Source organism: Cavia porcellus, unplaced genomic scaffold (genome assembly GCF_034190915.1).
Source record: "Cavia porcellus strain 051 isolate PalLab524CR breed Dunkin Hartley unplaced genomic scaffold, mCavPor4.1 scaffold_23, whole genome shotgun sequence".
NCBI lineage: Eukaryota > Metazoa > Chordata > Mammalia > Rodentia > Caviidae > Cavia > Cavia porcellus.
Genome location: NW_026947506.1, coordinates 6784430 through 6804712, shown reverse-complemented (window position 1 = coordinate 6804712; position 20283 = coordinate 6784430). Strand labels below are relative to the sequence as shown.

Sequence of the window (20283 nt, the reverse complement as noted above, 5' to 3'; positions counted from 1 at the left end):
GGCCAGCTGTCCCCTGATCACATCCCCTCACTTGCAGGCCAGGGTACTGCGGGTTCCCAAAGAGCCTGAAGAACTCTGGGAACCGAACGCAGCTTCCCTGCCTGCCTTGGGCTGCGCCTAAGGGACAAAGCTTTCCCAGCCCAGGCATCTCGGGGACTCAGGATGGATTCCGGTTGTCCTGCTCACCTCCGTCCGAGAGCTGGGTCACCCACATAAATCAGGACACAGCCATGTCCACGGGTGTCACATCCTGACACTCATCTCTGTACTGCACGGGCCCCAAGGTGCCTTAACCCTGGTCACCCTCAGCCCCAGAGCTTGGCCTGGGCCCCTGCAAGGACGGAGAAAGGCCCTCTGAGGACTGCACCCCAGGCTCGAGCTGGGTTCCCCAGGAGGCAGGGGAAAGAGCACCCGACAGACGTGCTCACCCAGAGGCGTCCGGACCCCCAGCTGCACCTTATTCTTGCAGTAACCTGGGCTCAATCCCATTGGCTGCCAGGGGTGGGGTGATGTGACCAACCGTATGTCACTTGGGCATTAAACAAATCCTAATGAGCTAAAAATGCGTTCGTTTCAGCTAATTGACCTTGTTGGCCTGCATTAACCACTTGGCAAACAGCCTCAGAGAATAATTTCAGAGAGCAGAGGGTGACAGCCCCCGTCTCCCCAAGACCACCTTTGCCAGTTGAGGCGCCCACCTGCTGCCCACCCAGCTCAGGAAGTGGTGCTGGACACAGCTCAGAGGTGCCAGGAAGGGGATAGCCGGAAGTGGCCCTCCCTGCCATTGTTCCCTAGCCGCATGCCTGTGGTCTGAGCCATGGCGGTCCAATGGGTTAAAGGAGAGGACTGTCCCCTAGGTTCTGGCCCATGCTGGGCCTTGTGGACACCTTGACGGGTTAGGTGCAAGCACCATGTCACCTCTGTGAGAAGCAGCAGGAGCCAGGAGGCTCAGAGTTCAGCTGTGCGCCAGGGGCTGGAGTGGGACCAGAGACCCATGTCCTCCAACACACGCTTGCTCCCTGCAAGCCTGCAAGCCTCAGGCAGTGGCTGAGCCCTGAGCCAGCAGGGGTCCCGTTAGCCAGCGGGATGAGCTCTCAGGGCCAACCTTGTCTCACCTGGAGCCCCCTGAGGTCCCCGCTGTCCAGCCACACTCCGTATTCAGGGCAGATGCTTCATCCTTTGCTGTGAGGCGGCAGCTGGCCTTCACCCCAAGGATCAAACCTTCAGGCTGGTGATGGGCTCAGACTCCACCTCCGCAGTGTCCGAGCTGACTGTGCATCCCCAGCTTCTTCCGGCAACCCCACCTGAACGGAACAGCTGGATCCAGTTAGCTACAAATGCTCCGGCCTGTTGGTTTGGCCCCAAAACAGAAAGAGTATCAGCTACTCACCAGTAGCAGAATGCTTCCAGTTTGCTGGGCACTCTGAAGTCCTCTGCGTAAATTTTTCCCATATAATGGATAAAATGAAGGAGATATGTGATCCCTAAGCCCACACGTTAGGCAGTGGCAGAAACAGGTTTCCAACAAGGTCCACCTGATTCCGGGCTATGGGCCACCCACAGTGGTCAGGAAATGTGACTCACTGTCCTCCGCAAGGCTCTAGGGAGACACAGCCAGCAGCCGGCATGTGTCAGGGACTCGGAACGAACTGCGCTTATGACGGCCCCATGTGCACAGACGGCTCCCAAGGCCAGCAGCTGGGCTCCTTCCGGGTCATGTCAGCCGGCCCTGCTCCCGGCCCCCGGCTGATACACCTGAATTAGACAGGATTAAAGGCTTACCAGAGAGGGAAGCCTCCTCCCACGTTGAGCCCCAGACCTTCTGTCCACTTTCTGAGAAGGACAGCCACAGAAGCAGGGTCGCAGCCCAGCACACAGTCAAGGGCTGGGGTGAGGCCCCAGCGTCCCAGCGTCCCCATGATGACAGAATGGGCCGCGCTCCTGTTGGTGCTGCTGTGTGACATCACCAGCCCCACGCACCTGTTCCAGCCCAGCCTGGTGCTGGACATGGCCAAGGTCCTCCTGGACAACTACTGCTTCCCAGAGAACCTTATGGGGATGCAGGCAGTCATCGATCAGGCCATGAAGAGCCAGGAGATCCTGGGCGTCTCTGACCCTCAGACGCTGGCCCGTGTGCTGACAGACGGGGTACAAAGCTCCTTGAATGACCCGCGCCTGGTCATTTCCTATGAGCCCAGCACCATGGAGGAGCTGAAACAAACCCCAGCAGCCAGCAACCTCAGCCAGGAGGAACTGCTGGCCAGGCTGCAGGACAGCATCCGCTATGAGGTACTGGAGAACAACGTGGGGTACCTTCGCGTGGACGACCTCCCGGGCCAGGAGGTGCTCAGCCGGCTGGGCAGCTTCCTGGTGACCCAGGTGTGGAAGCAGCTCATGGGCACCTCTGCCCTGGTGCTGGATCTCCGGCAGTGCACCAGCGGCCATGTCTCTGGCATCACCTACGTCATCTCCTACCTGCACCCCGGGAACACAGTCCTGCATGTGGACACCATCTACGACCGCCCCTCCAACACCACCACGGAGATCTGGACCTTGCCTGAAGTCCTGGGAGAGCGCTACAGCGCCGAGAAGGATGTGGTGGTCCTCACCAGTGGCCGCACCGGGGGCGTGGCCGAGGACATCGCCTATATCCTCAAGCAGATGCGCAGAGCCATCGTGGTGGGCGAGCGCACGGAGGGGGGTGCCCTGGACCTCCAGAAGCTGAGGATCGGCCAGTCCGACTTCTTCCTCACTGTGCCAGTGTCCAGGTCACTGGGCCCCCTGGGCGGAGGCAGCCAGACGTGGGAGGGCAGCGGGGTGCTGCCCTGTGTGGTCACGCCGGCCGAGCAGGCCCTGGAGAAGGCTCTGGCCATCCTCACCCTGCGCCGCGCCCTGCCGGGGGTCGTGGGCCGCCTGCGGGAGGCCTTGCAGGACTACTACACTCTGGTGGACCGCGTGCCGGCCCTGCTGCACCACCTGGCCAGCATGGACTACTCCATGGTGGTGTCTGAGGAGGACCTGGTCACCAAGCTCAACAGCGGCCTGCAGGCCGTGTCCGAGGACCCCAGGCTGCTGGTGCGGGCTGTGGGGCCCCAAGAAATCTCTTTGGGGTGTGAGGCTGAAGTCCATGAGTCCCCTGAGGCACAGCCTGCAGTGCCCAAGGACGAGGCTGCCCAGCAGGCGCTGGTGGATGCCGTGTTCCAGGTGTCAGTGCTGCCGGGCAACGTGGGCTACCTGCGCTTTGACGGGTTCGCGGACGAAGCAGTGCTCGAGGCGCTGGGGCCGTATGTGCTACAGCAGGTGTGGAAGCCGCTGCAGGGCACCGCGCACCTCATCATGGACCTGCGCCACAACCCCGGGGGGCCGTCCTCCGCTGTCCCCCTGCTGCTGTCCTACTTCCAGAGCGCCGAGGACAGCCCCACGCACCTCTTCACCACCTACGACCGCCGCACCAACGTCACCCAGGAGCACTTCAGCCGCGGGGAGCTGCTGGGCCCCCGATACGGCCACCATCGCGGGGTGTACCTGCTCACCAGCCACCGCACGGCCACGGCCGCCGAGGAGTTCGCCTTCCTCATGCAGTCCCTGGGCTGGGCCACGCTGGTGGGTGAGATCACGGCGGGCAGCCTGCTGCACACCTGCACCGTGCCGCTGCTGGAGTCAGCCTCGGGGGCCCTGCTGCTCACCGTGCCCGTGCTCACGTTCACCGACAACCACGGCGAGGGCTGGCTGGGTGGCGGGGTGGTGCCGGATGCCATCGTGCTGGCCGAGGAGGCGCTGGATAGGGCACGGGAGGTGCTGGAGTTCCACCGCAGCCTGGGCACGCTGGTGGAGGGCACCGGCCGCCTGCTAGAAGCCCATTATGCACGGCCCGAGGTGGTGGGGCACACGAGCACCCTGCTGAGGGCCAAGCTGGCACACGGTGCCTACCGCACGGCCGTGGATCTGGAGTCACTGGCCTCGCAGCTGACCGCTGACCTGCAGGAAGTGTCTGAGGACCACCGCCTGCTGGTGTTCCACAGCCCGGAAGAGCTGGTGGCCGAGGAGCTGCCCCTGCCGCCCCCTGCTGTCCCCTCTCCCGAGGAGCTCACCTATCTCATCGAGGCTCTGTTCAAGACGGATGTGCTGCCCGGCCGGCTGGGCTACCTGCGCTTCGATGCCATGGCTGAACTGGAGGCGGTGAAGGCCATCGGGCCACAGCTGGTGCAGCTGGTATGGCAGAGGCTGGTGGACACAGCCGCGCTGGTCGTGGACCTGCGCTACAATCCCGGCAGCTACTCCTCGGCCGTGCCGCTGCTCTGCTCCTACTTCTTCGAGGCGGAGCCCCGCCAGCACCTCTACTCCGTCTTTGACAGGGCCACCTCGAGCACCACGGAGGTGTGGACCATACCCCAGGTTGCCGGAGAGCGCTACGGGCCCCACAAGGACCTCTACGTCCTCACGAGCCACTCCAGTGGCTCCGCGGCAGAGGCCTTTGCTCACACCATGCAGGACCTGCAGCGGGCCACCGTCATCGGCGAGCCCACGGCCGGAGGTGCGCTCTCGGTGGGCATCTACCAGGTGGGCAGCAGCCCTCTCTATGCCTCCATACCCACCCAGATGGCCCTGAGCGCCGTCACTGGTGAGGCCTGGGACCTGGCTGGCGTGGAGCCTGACATCACGGTGCCCATGAGCGAGGCCCTGACCATGGCCCAGGACATAGTGGCCCTGCGTGCCAAAGTGCCCACGGTGCTGCAGACGGCAGGGAAGCTGGTGGCCGATAACTACGCCTCCCGGGAGCTGGGGGCCGAGATGGCAGCCAAGCTGATTGGCCTGCAGAGCCGCTATGCCAGGGTGACCTCTGAAGTCGCCCTGGCCGAGATGCTGGGGGCCGACCTGCAGAAGCTGTCCAGGGATCCCCACTTGAAGACAGCCCATATCCCTGAAGATGCCAAGGACCGCATCCCTGGGATTGTCCCCATGCAGGTGAGTCACACAGGAGGCTCAGTTTGGGGACATAGTGTAAGTGTCAGTCAGGCACGTCTCTCCCTCCCTCTCCCTGTGTCCTGTCCACCCCCTGCGCACAGTGTCCGGGACCCCGCCACGGAGTCTCACTTCTCACGGAGCCCTGTTTCAGTCCCCTGGAGCAGGAGCAGGGTGGTCTTCCTCGGCTAGTGGACAGGAGGAAGTGCAGGAGGCCTCACTGCCGGTGTAGGGAGAGGAGCCAGTAAGTCAGCCGAGGTCCCCAAGCTGTGCGGGGACCCCTGGAAGTGTGGGGAACTGATCCCCCCACCTGCCTGCCTCCCCGCGGGGGGCGTGGTCTGCACGGAGGAGGAGTTGGGGGCAGAGCTGGAGGAGTGGGACAGGGGGAGAGAAGGGGGAGATAGAGTCCAGGTCCTACAGGGGTCTCAGAGCCAAAGCGCAGAGCCATGGTGTGGCCTGTACAGGGCAGCTGGGGAGACAGGGTGAGGCCGCAGATGCTTAGCCCAGGGTCTTGGTAAAGCTGACTGGGTTGTCCCTCCCTCCCTCAGTGGAGGAGAGGAAGATGGGCTGAGGGTGCTGAGGAGCAAGCACGTGGGGAGCTCAGAGGAGTCAGGGGGGGAAACCTTCACAGGCTCCTGCAGCTCAACAGGAGGGCGCCGGGCTGGCAGACAGGAGTCTCCTCTGCAGGGAGGCTGCCCATCAACGGGTGGACCCCACTGAGTCCACCCTAGGTCCTCCCCCACGTGGTCACCCCCCGCCAAGACTCACGTGAACTCCTCCTCGGTCCACACCTGCCTGACCCTGACAGGGCCTCCGTTTCCCCCAGATCCCGTCCCCGGAGGCCTTCGCGGACATGATAAAGTTCTTCCACACCAACGTGCTGGAGGCCAACATCGGCTACCTGAGGTTCGACATGTTCGCAGACTCCGAGCTGTTCACGCAGGTGTCCGAGCTGCTGGTACGGCATATCTGGAAGGAGGTCTTGCACACGGACGCCATGGTCATCGACATGAGGTCAGCAGCCAGGAGGGGGATCCGGGTCACCAGCCCGGGCGGCCAGTTACACGGCTGATGAGGCTCGCCCGGTCGGTGCTTGACTTCCTCTGAAGCCCCCGGGTATATTTCAGGGGGAGCATGACCCCAAGTACATCCATGGCCACTGGAATCAAGTGTAGGGCATAGAATACAGATTCCCAGGCCCCTGCCCCAGCTGCCTGAGTTAGCGGCTCCTGGGCCAAGAGTGACTGAGGTTACCGGGTCACTAGGCCTGTTTGGGACAGCTGAGCCCACACCTGTGCTGTGTCTCACACCCCCACGATCAACCCACCATTGGCCCGGGTCAGGAGGGGGAAAGCTGGGGTCCCAGAAAGAACGTGAGTGGACCGCGGGGGACCAAAGAGGACTCTGCTTCTCACTGGTGTTGTCTTCTGCTATCCGCTTCCCCTCGGCTTTGTATGAGAGCCCCCACCCCAGAGCAGGGGCAGGAGGCGGAGGACCTGCAGACAGGAGCCTCCAGGGCCCGCTGGTGGGCACCCCCCGTGGGCGCATCCCCCAGCCCAGCTGACCACTGCAGCTGCTGGAGCCCGCAAACCGCACCGGACCTGAGTGGCCGCAAGGTGGCGCTGCGCCCCAGAAGGCTGGTTCCTCCCCGAGGGTGACCCCTCCCTGGTTTGCTGCCCAGAGCTAGGTGGGGATCCCGAGGTCCCCAGCAACTTAGGGCGCCTCTGAACACCCGTGCTCTGGCCCTCTCTTCTCCCTTACACCCTCGCTGTTTTTAGAGGAGACGCTCTCAGCCCACAGGTACCTTTCCCTGCACCCCTTCCTTCCATGTCTGGGATCCTCGGGAAGTTGGGGTGCGGGGGGCCACTGGCCCGGAGACCTGCCAGGCCTTCTCCCGGGCCCCGACCGGAAGTGCCTCCAGTGTGTCATCAGCCAAACAGGCTTAGCAAAGTCGCACAGGGGGACAAATTCAAATGGCCTTGGATGGACACGGGAGCCCTCCTTGCAAAGGCTGTCCATGACCCTGAGTGCACTGGCACACCAGGTGCCACTTAGGACGCCCAAACTATGACACCTGGAAGGTTTGGTAAAATGTCAAGGAAACCAGCTGGGGTGAAGGTGGTGCCCAAAAGACTCGGCTTACAGGCAGCGTGGGTGCAGGAGAGCCATGCATTGACAGATTTCTAACTGCAGGACCTGTCAGATCCTTTAAAGAGTTAGCATGCAACCAGAGGGTGGAATATGGGGTTCAGCACTTTCTGACATATCTGACCGCAAAGTCCATTGGTCCCACGTGTCTGTGACTTGGATGCTCTGAGGTCCGAGAAGGCTGGCGGGAATTAGAACCCCCACACACACTAGGGTCAAGGCTCTGGTCCCCAGAGGACACCGAGGGCCATCCGTGAGCCCAGCCCCTGGTCAGCCCCTCTTCCCTCCTCAGGTTCAACATCGGCGGACCCACCTCCTCCATCTCGGCCCTGTGCTCCTACTTCTTTGACGAGGGCCCGCCCGTCCTGCTGGACAAGATCTACAACCGCCCCAGTGACTCGGTCACTGAGCTCTGGACCCATCCCGGCTTGGCAGGCATGTGAGGTGCCCGGTCCCCTGCGGGTCTGATTCCAGGGATTCTGATGCCTGGGAACCAGGAATAGCAACTGGAATAGGAGACTCCAGCCTGGTCCATGCCGTTGGAGCTGTGACCTTCAAATGGGGAAAGCGTGTGCCCATTTTATAGAGGAGAAAAGCGAGGTCTCAGGTCACTAAGCATCTAACAGAAAGAGCCCAAATGTGAATAAGCCGGGAGCAGGCAGGACCGACCAGAGGATCCCTCAGCGGTGGCTCTGAGCACCTTCCTAGATCGAGGGGCTGCATGACCTGCCTCGGACTAGGAGCCAGGCAGCTCCTGAGCTCTACAGACCTGGACTCCAAAATCCCCTCCCTCTCCCAGCCCACCATGCAAAGCCCAGGAAGTTGGGCTGCGCCCACCAGAGGGCGCCGGAGAGGCCAGTGGGTGCGAGTGGCTACTGAAGGCCAGGGTCCGCCTTAGGGCGATTTGTGGATTTTGTCGGGGCTCCAGGACATGGTTCGATAGTGCTGCAAAAACACAAAGATCAGAAGTGGGTGAATTCCAAACGCAAGCGGACACCCAAGACCAGGAGTTAGAAACAGACTCAGACTGGAGACCATAGAACCTCACAGTCCCAGCTGAGAGCCACATGTCCCCTGAGCTAGGGGACCTAGGTGTGGCTGGTGCACACTGACCTGCGCTGTGCCGGAAGTATAAAGCGCGCACCAGGGTTAGCAGACTCGTCCCAGGGTGGGGAAGGAGAAAGGAATCGGAGGTCTCAGTGGTACCCTCGCCAGATTCTAACTATTTGAATATGCTGGGTCAAACGGGACGTGGTTAAAGTTAACTTTCATGTTTCATTATGGGCGTTGTTTTGGTTGTGGAGACAGAGTCTTGCTGGGTAGCCCAGGCTGTCCTTGAACTCACGGCAGTCTTTCTGCCTCAGCCTCCCAAGTGCTGGGATTACAGGCGTGCATCGCTGTGCCCGGCTTCTTCTGTTTTATTTTGGCTTGTTGAGTGTGGCCACCAAAACACTTTCGCTGACCCCAGGGGCTTGCGATCTGAGCCTGTCCCAGGTCTACAGGGCAGCACTGTCCCCGGGGCTATCCATGAGTTACCATGTGGCTCTTCTGCGGATTCAAGAGGAAGGGGAATCAGTCCAGTCCAGAGCGTGCCTGTCCCCGCCGGACAGCTGACGATGGCTAAGTCCCCGGCACCCCTCTGCAGGTGGCCCCCCGCCCCAGCTGCTTCTTCACTGACGGGCTTCTGTCCTGCAGGTGAGCGTTACGGGTCCCAGAAGAGCGTGGCCATCCTGACCAGCAGCCTGACTGCCGGAGCGGCCGAGGAGTTCACCTACATCATGAAGAGGCTGGGTCGGGCCCTGGTCATCGGGGAGGTGACCAGCGGGGGCTGCCAGCCACCGCAGACCTACCATGTGGACGACACACACCTCTACATCACCATCCCCACAGCCCGCTCAGTGGGGGCCGAGGACGGCAGCTCCTGGGAGGGGGTGGGCGTGACGCCGCACGTGCTGGTGCCTGCGGAGGCGGCCCTCACCAGAGCCCAGGAGATGCTGCAGCAAGGGCTTCGAGGGTGACCCAGAGCCCCGGGCTGGGGGGCCTCTAACTTGGCTCTGCCTGGGTCTAAGAGGCTCCTGCCTGCTTCCTACCTGAGGCCCAGGAGTGGCTCCAGGACTGCTGAGCTCCGGTTAGGCTTAAAGTCACCCTCGGAGCTCATCCACCCACCTTCCTCCCTGCTGCACCTATCCTCTCTGCTTGCATGCCCCCAGAGACGGGGAGCTCACCCCTTCCAAGGCAGTCCCCCATAGCTGTTATTTGGGGGAGATTAAGTCCTGATCTGTCCCCACCCATGCTCCCCAATTGCCAACCCCAAGTCCTTGGGTTGTCCCAAGAGCAGCTCTGTTGGTAGAATTAACAGGAGCCACCAATTCAAGCCACGCATGCAGCTTTCCATTTTCTACTAGCTGCAGCCTTCAAAAGCAAAAATAAACGGGGTGATTAATTTTAACAGCTTATCCTAATACCTCAGATGCTTCTTGACGTACAATGAAGAACTCATTTGGTAAAATACAAATATGCAGCAAGTAAAAACTGAGTCCAGGACTCTGGTTACCCTCCTGTAAAGAGAGAATCCTAAGCTGAGCCACCGTAAGTGGGAACCGTGTATATAGCTGAGCCCTTGACCCACAGCGTGGTCACTTCACTGTGTAACCACACGGTCGTGGTCTGAGGCTTTTCTGCGTTGTCCCTGAGGCACCATGTGTAGTTGGGTTCACAGCACAAATCCACATTTCTGGGGCTCAGGGGCCGCCCGCAGTCCAGGGAGCTGTGAAGAATTTCACAGGAGGGAGGGCAGGGGCTCTGCCGCTCTTACGCTGTGGTCAGTGGGCACTGCTCACACTGGCCATGGGCATCACTGTCCCCAACCTGCTGTGCACTGCTCAGGGCAGCACCATCCCGGCCTCCCGCTGCCGGATTCGGGATCCCTGGTACAGATGCGGGAAGTCTGTGGCGTCGTGTGAAGTCCCCGTCAGCCTTCACGTGCATCCCTCAGGCACCCGAACCTAGTGAGCCTGGGAGGCGCTGGGAGCTCAGGGGCAACCTGGGGAAGCGAGGTCCCTGGCCGGTGCCCTGCACCCCTGCTTGAAGGGTGATCAGGAGTCAGACACCGGGCCCCTTGGGGCTGCCCAGGGCCCTGGTGGAATAGCTAACTTTGTAGGAACTGCACAAGTCTGAGCTCACTGGCTCACTTTGAAGGAGAATGAAGTCATGGATGAAAGGAAACGTTAACAGTGTTTACTGGGGGAGAGGGGGATGAGAGGAAACACAGCACCTGGCTTGGCTTCTAGGGGAGCGGCTGACAGTGGAATTGCCCGGGGGTGAGGGCCTTGGCCAACCCGTAGCAGGAAGCTGCAAAGGAAACCCTGCAGCCCAAAGCCACTCATGGGCCAGGAACCCGCTCCCAGGTCCCCACTGCAGGGCACCAGCGCCCCCTGCTGGTCCCGGGGCCCTAGCTGCAGCCCAGAGGAAGGATCTCCCTGTGCTTTGCTGAGCAGGGTGCCCAGCACTGAAAATAGCTTCCTAATCCAAGCAGCTTAGGGTGGCTCCCAGACCATATGACAGGGGCCTCCTGTGTCCAGCCCAGAAAAGCACAGCTGGACAGGAGGGGGAAGAGAAACGTAGCCCCGACCTACCCCGGCTGCACGAGTCCCCTCCCCCAAAACCTATTCCAAATCGTTTTCCAAAATTTCTCCTGGCAACGATACCAAGCCAAAGCTCACTGGAGAAAGGATTGTCCTATGAAATTCAAACTGGACGTGCTGTACAATATTTAGGCTTCTTGCGTGACTTCTAAACACACAAAACTATGCAATGACAGGGCTGTGAGAAGCCCGTGTGGATTCTAAGTGGTGATGCACAAGGCCAGGTGCCTGCAGAGCTGGCCTCGGGCTTTTCTCGTGAACTCTCACCTCTTTCTGTCCTCCCAGAAATGGGGACACAAGTGGGAGGGCCAGACCCAGTCCTTGGCCTGTTTGACAGCTGGGAGCAAATCAGAAATGGGTCACTGGCTGGCCCCACCACTACCAGCTCTTAGGTGCTCCCGAGAGTCCAAGCGCTTTACTGTTCCAAAGACAATCAGGTGGCAACGGCTCACACACGAAGCCCAGACCTCTGCCCTGTCTGAAGGCCTGGCTCTGTGTATGATGTTGGAGGTCCATGTGCAACACCCGCCCCACCACGGTCCGCCTGAGTCCAGAGTCTCCTCCACGTGTGTCAGTCTGACCCACATGGGTATTTAAGATCCCTGACCCGAAGATTCAGGAGTTGGCAAAAAATTGAAATCTAGGATCCCAGCCTTCTGATGGTTTTTACTCCCCTCCAAGATAAGAAGCAAAGAAACCCCAATCTTGGTTAAAATAGAAAATTAAATTGAATCGGAATTCAAAATAAGTCCATAGCCATCCTGCCCTAAATGTGAACTCTCATCTGAACTCAAACTATTTTGGTCTGATCGGCACATTTCAGTGACTTTTTACAAACCCTAATGGAATGGCTGTTGCTGGGAGATGGCCTGTCAGGATATCATTCACCATTTTTCTAGCAACTAGAAGGCCTTTTCTCTTCTGGGTTCCAAGAAGTTAGCAGTCTTGCCGTGCATGAACTCTGTGGCTTCTGTGTTACATGTCTAATAGTGGTTCTGCCAGAAAGCCACTGTGTGAGTCTGCTTCACGTCACTGCAACAAAATAACTCAGACAATTAGCTTATAAGGAGGAAAGGTTTATTCAGCTCACCATTTAAAGTTTCTAACCCAAGACTGGGTGACCCTGTGATTAATGAGGTGGCAGCTAGCAAGAGTGGAAGGAAGAGACAGGAGGAGAAGAAGGTTCTGCAATCCCTGAGGGGGTGACCCCAAAGACCTAGGGATCTTTCACTAGGCTCCCCCTCCTACAGATGGAGATAACCAGTTAGCACGGAGAGACCTCGTGATGTTATCCAGGAGGACACACACGTCCAGACCATAGCAGTGGCAGACAGAGCCGGGGCAACCATGGTTTAAAGTAACTTTATGACAGTACTGGAGACACAGAAGAAGAAACGATAGAGAAACTGAGTCATGAAGGGGCCCTGGAAACGCAGCCTGTGATGCCAAGATTAACTGCATCGCAGAAGCTGGCTTTTAATAAAATTAACTCCATCCATCTTAAAGAGCTGAGCTGGAAGATGATGTTACTTATGCCTTCAAAGCATCGCCCGTCCCACTTGTGAATGGTAGAATTGGTTTCCAGGAGCGGCGGCACCGAGGCCATTCTAGTCCTGCAAGCGAGCGCCTGGTCCAACCGCGGTTCTGGAGCTGCAGGTGGGGCAGGGGTGACTCCTGGACCAGACGCCTCCGGGGTCCTAACCTTGACCTCACCTCCACGTGCCCTTTCATACTGGGCACGTGGGCAGGGTGTGGACCTCCAGGGCCACCGGTATAAAGTGAGGGTGCTCTAAAGTCCTTTTCCGTTCTAAGCATCCCCATCTGAGAAGACTTCACAGCAGCCAGGCCCGGTGCCGTCAGCCAGGGAGGGACAGGGCTGCGCACCTTTGCAGGTACCGAGATCCCCGGAGAGCAAGGCCAGAGCCAGGCTTCGCATTCATTCGCTCCCGCATCGAACGCCTGCTTTATGCCTGCCCTGTTCTAGACAACGGAGGCGCAGCAGGTCCCCAAAACAGCAGTTTCCTCCCGGGCTTTAGTTCTAGAGGCCGGAGCCATAATACAGAAGCCAAATCAGTAGAGCACTTAGCATCTTACATAGAGAAACTGCTCTGAAGAGTGGTAGGTGTGTGTGCGTGCGTGTGCATGCGTGCCTGTGCGTGCGTGTGCATGCGTGCGTGCGTGCGCATGCGTGCCTGTGCGTGCACGTGCATGCGTGCATATGCGTGCATGTCCCTGTGTGCCTGTGCGTGCACGTGCATGCGTGTAGGAGCAGCAAGATTCAGATGGAGTCTGAGGCAGGCCCGCCCCTGTGTTCCGGTTCTCTGGTCGCCCAGGAAGTCCCTTGTCCCTGTAGAGCCATGCTGCACACACGTGGCAGGCAGGGAAGGACAGGAGCTCAGAGCCGGGGCCCGGGTCCTGTTCTTGCACCCTTGCTCCTGAGCACCGGCCCGAGGAAGCTGTGACTCTCTGAGCTTGGCTTCTGCTGCAGTAAGGTGAGCATTGGGTACCAGCGCCATGCACGGCTGAGAAGGGACGGGACAGCAGGCTCAGCGGCTGCCTCTGTCTGCACAGGGCACACTACTCCCACTATTTGCAGGCCCCAAGCGGGTGGCAGGCTGAATGCTGGTCCAGGTTCCTCCTGGCATCACTTCCAGCAAGGCTTGCTCAGCACGCTGGTGCATCCAGCAGAGACACAGCCTGAACCTGATTCAACCTGCCGGGGGCGGCCACAGCTGGCCAGACCTGCTCACCTGGCCTCATCCCAGACCCACAGCCAAGAAACACCTGCATGCATGGGTTCGAGTGCCCCTGAGACTTCCTGGATGACAGGACTGATGAGCCCAGACAGCAACCACAGACCTGCCCTCGGTGCCCACGGTGTGCCGGGCAGCAAGCAGCCACGTCCACGCACCTGCGGTGTCACTCAGACATGCTCACTTCTGCTGAACAGAAGAGGAAACTGAGGCTCCAAGGTGAACGCAGACTTGACCACCTACATGGCCCATGCTGGGCCTCTGTCCTCTCCGTGCAGAGCAAAAGGAGCAGAGCTGTAGCAGTGCCCGGGCCCCGCTAGCCCAGGGGAGCAGAGTGCACCCCTTCATTTCACAGCTTCATTTCCTGCTGAGCAGCTCACAAGGGCTCAGCTGTTCTTTTGCTGCTAGGACCAGGCTGTTTGTCCACAGATGCCAAAGAGCACAGAGGTCCCAGACCCGGCATGTCTCCAGGCGGGCCAGGAGCCACCTCAGTCACCGCTGGACGCTGTACCCAGGGTCTTGCGCCCTGCCCACAGCTAACTGTGCGAAATCATGTGCCTTGAAAGATGGTGGCGCTCCCTGAAGTACTCATGGCAGACGGGGCAGGTGAGGGCCTCTTGCCTTCGTGGCTTAGGATGGGGGTCCGGCCCCGCGCGCTCCTTGTGGTGGGAGCGCATGTGGAAGACCAGGTCGGAGGTCAGGCGGAAGGAGCGGCTGCACCGAGCGCACCAGTTCTGGGTGGACAAGCCCAGGGAGGCAAGCATGGGTGACAGGACGGCTCTCGAGGGCAGTGAGCGTGATGCAGAGGGTACGGGGCTCCCCGGGGGAGCCTGGGCAGGCTCCAGCCACAGGGCGGAAGCCCCATGGAAAGCACTGCAGAGCAGAGTGTTCTGTGACACCGTTTGCAAGTTCCAGAGGTCACCCACCACCAGCTTGGACACGGACAGTCGACTCCAACAGGGGACATCCACAGCGTGGAGGAGTCCAGACAGCTCGCCCAGGGTGGCTTGGAAGACTGGCCTCTCCGCTGGGCGCTTGGTGGGCTTGCTGAAGGTGCTTCTCTGCTCCCCTCGGGCTGCACCAGGCCACGCACAGCAAGCTGGAGCTCTGGGGACATCCGGGCTCAGCTGCGGGGGTCCAGGATGGCCTGCGGGCTCCTCGCGCTCCCTGTCCTGGGCTTGGCTGTCCCCCATCCTCTCCTGTGGCCTCTGCAGATCCTTAAAGGCACTCAGCCCCTCCTCCTTGCAAGCCTTCTGGGGCAGCGGTTTGCCTGGTCTGGGTTTTCCTGCTGAGGGTGTCACAGCCAGCTCAGCCCAGGCCACATCCCGGGCACCCCTGCCGGTGGCAGCCTCGGAGCCCAGGCAGTTCGTTTTCTCCAGCAGCACCGGCTTGCAGCCCTGGCCCTGCTCGGGTTCACTCAGTTGCCGTCTGTTTGCGTCTGAAGGGCTCAGGGGAGCCCCCTTCCTAGCTGCCATGGTGATCAGCAGGGCCTGGCCACGCTGCGCAAAGTGCCCGCTCTAGCAGCCGTGGGTTGCAGGTCACCAAAAGGCTGGCCTGCCTAGGAGAGCTGCGGGATGGGAGAGGTCCCAGGGACAGCTGCGGGCCCACCTCGATCTGCAGAGAGGAAGCAACAGGCAATGAAGTGACAGCACCAGCCCCTGGGGAACCCTTTGTAGGCTGAAGTCAGACAAACCCCAGAACTGGGGTCTCCTGTGCTATCTTTGAACTGGGGGGAATGGCCAGGCTGCCTCTGGGGAGAGGAGAAGGGGTGGCCAGAGGAGCTCAGGGGGCTGTGGACTCAGAGTGCACCCTGGGCAGTGGAGGAGGGGAACACACCCAGGAGCAGAAGCTGGCAGAGCACGATGCCCTGGGGGAGCGGGGTAGGGCAGAGACTCCGGGCAGCGGTGGACAGTGAGCAGCTCTGGAAGTCCTCTTTCCTGAGTGTCTCCATGAGGTGTGATGAAAGCTACGGGTGCCGAGTGCCAGCCAACGGGAAGGCAGGCTCGGAAACCATCCCACTGGGTCCTCACCCACCTGGCTCACCAGGTCTGGCACCCCGTGACTCCTGGCTCTCCTCCAAATTCAGAAGGACCCTGAAAGGAAAAACACGTTGCATCCATCTGGGACGCTGAGGCAGGACAACGGCACAACTAGACACACACGAAAGAGGACTTCAGAGCTGCTTCGGAGGCCGCAAGAGAAATGGGAGGGGTGCTTTGGAAGGTGGGGAGCGTTTGCTTCACGCAATGCGTCTTTTACCTCACTGCAAGAAGTTTCTAAGGTAAACACTCCCTGTATATCCTGAGCACACCACCTATGTACCTGCGTGTGCCTGAGGGAAGGAACTCTCTAAAGCCCCAAGGCACCCAGGAAACATTCCAGCTGGGTGCCCAGGCGGCAGGATGCGGGCCTAGCAATTGTCGGAGGTCCGAGGTGTCCTCCCAACGGTGTGGCCCATCCCAGGACAATGTGAGTGGCCCAGGCCCAAGGCAGGAGAGAGCCGCGTTGTGAGAGGCCCCGGGACCATCACAGCTCCCGCCTTGCTCTCCTCGGAGGACCAGAAAACCATTCTCTCTTTTGCCAAAAGATTTTGCACACGCACACACAAAAACACGCACATATAAACACACACTGACCCGAACCGCACAACCTCGTCAGCCCTCTCTTTCAGTTTCTCTCTCTCTGCTAATCACTCTCAATTTCTCGTCCCTTGCAATCTCTCCCTCCTCGCCCTTCCATGGTGTTGTCCCCAAGCTTGCAGGGGGCCTGTCCCACTGTCCCTGGTCCCCAGCACCACCCTCACTTTGGAGACAGGCCAAGAAGCTGCTGCGGGCCTCTCACCCCAACCCCCTCTGCCGGTCCTTGTCACTGTCTCGTGCACGTCCTGAGAAAGGGCTCTGCTTGTCCCCCTCTGCTCCCGTCACTCTGTCCTCAAATACTTCCCCGAGCCACACGGACGTCCCTCGGAACCAGCCTGTGCTCTTTCTGTCTGAAAGGGACTGACAAGATTACAAGCCTCACCCACCGTTTCCAGTATGTCCTGGGTCACATTTGTGATCGTGGGATCATAAAGTGACAATCTCGGACACATACTGACACTGAGCTCCCAAAGTCTGTGACCTACCCCTACCCCATCCTTCCTACCACAGAGGACAGCTCCTGCTAAAGCTCCCAGCCTGCCCCTGGTCACCCAGCCATGGTGGCCTTTGGGAACTGATGCCCAAACTGTCCGGGGCCCCCAGAGCCACTAAAAATGGAGATGGGGGTTTGCAGCGGGGAAGATCAGAGGCTGCAGGACAACTCCTGCATCGACTCTGTAACAGCTTCCTCCCACTTTTACCGTATGACTTAGCTGGTGCCCAAGTGCCTTTTATTCCAACCTGCCACCAGCCGCCATGCTGAGCTTGGCACAGCTTTGCAGCTTCCTGAGGCCACAGTGGGTCTGGGCGGCACCAGCTGCTGGGTTCAGGACCCTGGCTGACCTCACGTCCCATGCGGTTACCTTCCAACTCTTACGGGGAGGAGGAAGAAAAAGAGAAGACAAATCATAATAATCAAAAGGAAGAGGAAAGCGGGGAGGAGCACAAGGTACAACCTGGCTGAGGACCTTTGCCTGCCATCTGGGAGTCCCCGAAGGGCCATCTTTCTGCTTGGGATGGGCCAGTCCAGCAAGTGCCAAGATATATCTAAAGCTCCATCCGCAACCTGGCTCCAATCCCCGGCTGTCCAGACTACCACCAGATGAAAGCCCCTCCGGGCGGAAAGTCAGGCGGCTCTGCCGTGGCCGTCCCTACAGAGCTCCCGCCACCACTCAGTGGTCACCTCCTCCTTGCGCATGGACACCCAGCCGTCATTTCTGTCCGGGGACTACTCCACACCCCACCTGCCTCCTGGCTTCCCCTGAGTCACCCGTGACCCCTGGCCTCTCAGAGGACCCGGGACCTCATCTCCAGGTCCCTGTGTGGTCCTGGGATGTCCCTGGGTCAGGAGCCTGATGGCACGCAGAGCTCTCAGTACGGTCTCACTCTTCCTGCCCTCTAGGGACCGCCACTGCCCTGGACACCTGCAGGGCCACCCTCTGTCCAGATATTCCTCTCCGCCCTCCCAGACCCCGGCCGCTCCAGGCAGCGAGGGGTCCAGGCCGTCCTTGTTCATCTCGCCACAGACCTAAAATAAAAAGATGCTTTGTGTCCTCAGCTGTCCTTGACGGCCTCAGTTCATCCTGGGCTCTCGCCCGACACCCTCTATCGGTCTCTGTCTCTGTGCGCGTCCTGAGAAAGGGCTCTTCTTGTCTTCCCCTGTTCTCGTCACTCTGGCCTCGGGATGACATTCCTGAGCCACACAGACGTCCCTCAGAAGCAGCCTGTGCTCTCTGTGTCTGAAAGGGGCTGACTGGATTCCAACCTCACCCACTGTTTCCAGCGTGTCCTGGTCACATTCGAGATCTTGGGGTCAGAAAGAGAGAAGGCAGCTACATTCTGACACTGAGCTCCCAGGTGACCTATGGTACCTGGTCTTTCCTACCTGTCCTACAGGGCACAGCTCCTGCTAAAGCTCCGGCCCACCTGACCACTAGCCATGGCGTACACGCAGGTGCTGGGTGCTAGGAGCTAAAGCCTCTGCGGCTCAGGGTGTGGAAGGCCTTAGGTGTCTTCGCCTTAGCCAGATCATCCTAGCTACCCATCGTACATCTGCAGAGAAGTCAAGCGCTTAGCTCTGCAGACAAAAAGCCCAGATGCCACTCAGGCCCTGCCCTTATCCAGCTTGTGACTTTGACAAGCTTCTCATTCTAAGCCTCTGTCTTCCCATCTGTAAAAAGGGTCACTTGGGTGATCATACCCCTGGATAATGCTAAAAATGTAAGGCTCGACAAATGTTTTGGAGACAAATTATTAGCATAAAGGAATGGCCAGTTTCCTGTTGCTTGTACTCTGAGGTCAGCACACAGCGGTGGTAAAGTGACTTGGGCATCTCTTTCTTTCCTATTCCATTTACAGATTAAAGGACTCTTGGTAAACACCCAGATGGCTCAGTTCATGCGAAATGTCTGAGGTACTGTCCACCATACCAACTGGCCAGCGTCCACTTGCTCTGAGCCAGGTCCTACTCAGTGACACGTGTGCACTGCCAGGCTTCCCCTTGCTGTGTCTGCCTCTCTTCAGCTGAAACAAACCACAGCCAAAGACACTACTTATTCTTCTGATCCTTTCGGAGTCCCTCGTCTCTGCCAAGGTTTCCAGGATGTGCTGGAAGATTCCAGAAGATGTCACATTTTACCTTCTTCTGCACAGGGTTTTTGGAAAGAACCCTGGGTTTTTATTTTAGGTCTGTGGCGAGATGAACCCAGAGAGCCTGGGTTTTTCTAAGAAGCGGAGTATGCGTGGGTCTGGGCAGCCTGCTAGCCGGACGGTTAACCCTGAGGACTAGCCTCAGCTTCACTGGAGGCTGGCTGGTTGATGCAACACAGCAGGAGAGAGAGAGGATCCTGGCCAGCTTAGGATTCTACATCCAGCTGTGACTGCCCAGCTCCAGCAGCCACACCTGCGCTCGAGCAAAGCCAAGTCCAGAGCTCTCAGCACAGCCAGCCCCGAGCCCACAGAGAGACTGGCCCTGCGAGCTCGTGTAGGGGAAGACACCCTCTCATCACCTACTCTCCAAAGGGGCCCTGGTGAAGATTCAGGCTGGCCGCACCCAAGGACAGCCGAGACTCTAGAAGAGGAAGTGGCGTTCCAACCACAGCGCCAGCTGGCAAGGCGCCGTGCCACCTAGAACATTTCAAACAGAGCCTGGCCAGCACTGCTGTCTCACAGACAGTCGGGGTACAGGAAGGAAGCAGCCCTAAGGGACAACTTAGGCTCTAAGGGGAAACTCGGGGCACATCCTCAGCCCCACTCACTAAGCGCACGGCTTGGGGGCAACCACTCTGGGCCTCAGTCTCCTCGTAAGTAAGATTGGGGTGCTGATCTTCACTTCAGGGTGCTCTAGTGGTTTAAACAAGGTTCTATGCATGAGTAGTAGGGAAATAACAGACAGGTGGAGAACAAAACCAGGCAGTGGTCATGACTCCAGGGTCAGCCTTCGGAGCACAGTCCACGGCTTACACACCGGGCTGCTTGGGCAGCCACACTTACACGCCCGCAAGAACGTGGTCTGAAAGCAGCAGCAGTACACGGACGTTCTCGAGGAGACGCAGGCTGCACAACGCAGGAAAACAAACAGTAAAGCTTGATACTCAACACTCGGCTTTGCACTTTTTAAAAAAGCAATTGGCGCGTCTGTTTTAAGTACTAGGTGGCCCCTCCTGGATTTCTGAGAAAGAAATCTAAGCAAAACAGACATATGACCCTAAGTCATTTGAAAAGCATCCCTTCCCCTCCCCACCTTCCAAATTCTGATCGATTAGAAGTCAGCACTTTGGTGATTCAAACGACAGCTGAACTCCTAATCCAGATAAGCCTTCCACACCTCAGCTCCATGAACACACACACACCCTGAGTTTACCCGAAGTCCTTAACCGAATGCGGGCGAATTCTCCCACTAAACACACGGTCCTCTCCTCCTGCATACTTTGTTTCTGTTCTCTTGTGGGATCCACCTGGTGCCAAGTTTCCTATCCCACATTAAATGAAAAGTTAAGTTGGCTGAATTATCAAGATCACAGTAATCTACAAGATCGGGTTAAATTCTTTCCAAGCAATCGAAACTTCAAGATTCAGTTGGTAATGAACATCTTTTTAAAAACAAACAACTTAGCATTCATATTTTATATGGGTTTG

The 20283-nt window shown here is 59.0% G+C and overlaps 2 protein-coding genes across 2 annotated transcripts; one reads left to right on the top strand and one right to left on the bottom strand.

The window, feature by feature from the left end:
* Positions 1–1814: 1814 nt before the first annotated feature.
* Positions 1815–9559, top strand: Rbp3 (retinol binding protein 3). The gene is made up of 4 exons (XM_003466069.3): positions 1815–4965; positions 5789–5976; positions 7403–7545; positions 8806–9559. The coding sequence occupies exons 1-4, from the start codon at positions 1918–1920 to the stop codon at positions 9126–9128; spliced, it is 3702 nt and encodes a 1233-aa protein (XP_003466117.1). The 5' UTR covers positions 1815–1917; the 3' UTR covers positions 9129–9559.
* Positions 9560–11814: 2255 nt separating this feature from the next.
* Positions 11815–15617, bottom strand: Znf488 (zinc finger protein 488). The gene is made up of 2 exons (XM_023563515.2): positions 15542–15617; positions 11815–15121 (listed from the first exon to the last, which is right to left on the bottom strand). The coding sequence occupies exon 2, from the start codon at positions 14980–14982 to the stop codon at positions 14044–14046; it is 939 nt and encodes a 312-aa protein (XP_023419283.2). The 5' UTR covers positions 14983–15121; positions 15542–15617; the 3' UTR covers positions 11815–14043.
* Positions 15618–20283: the final 4666 nt, after the last annotated feature.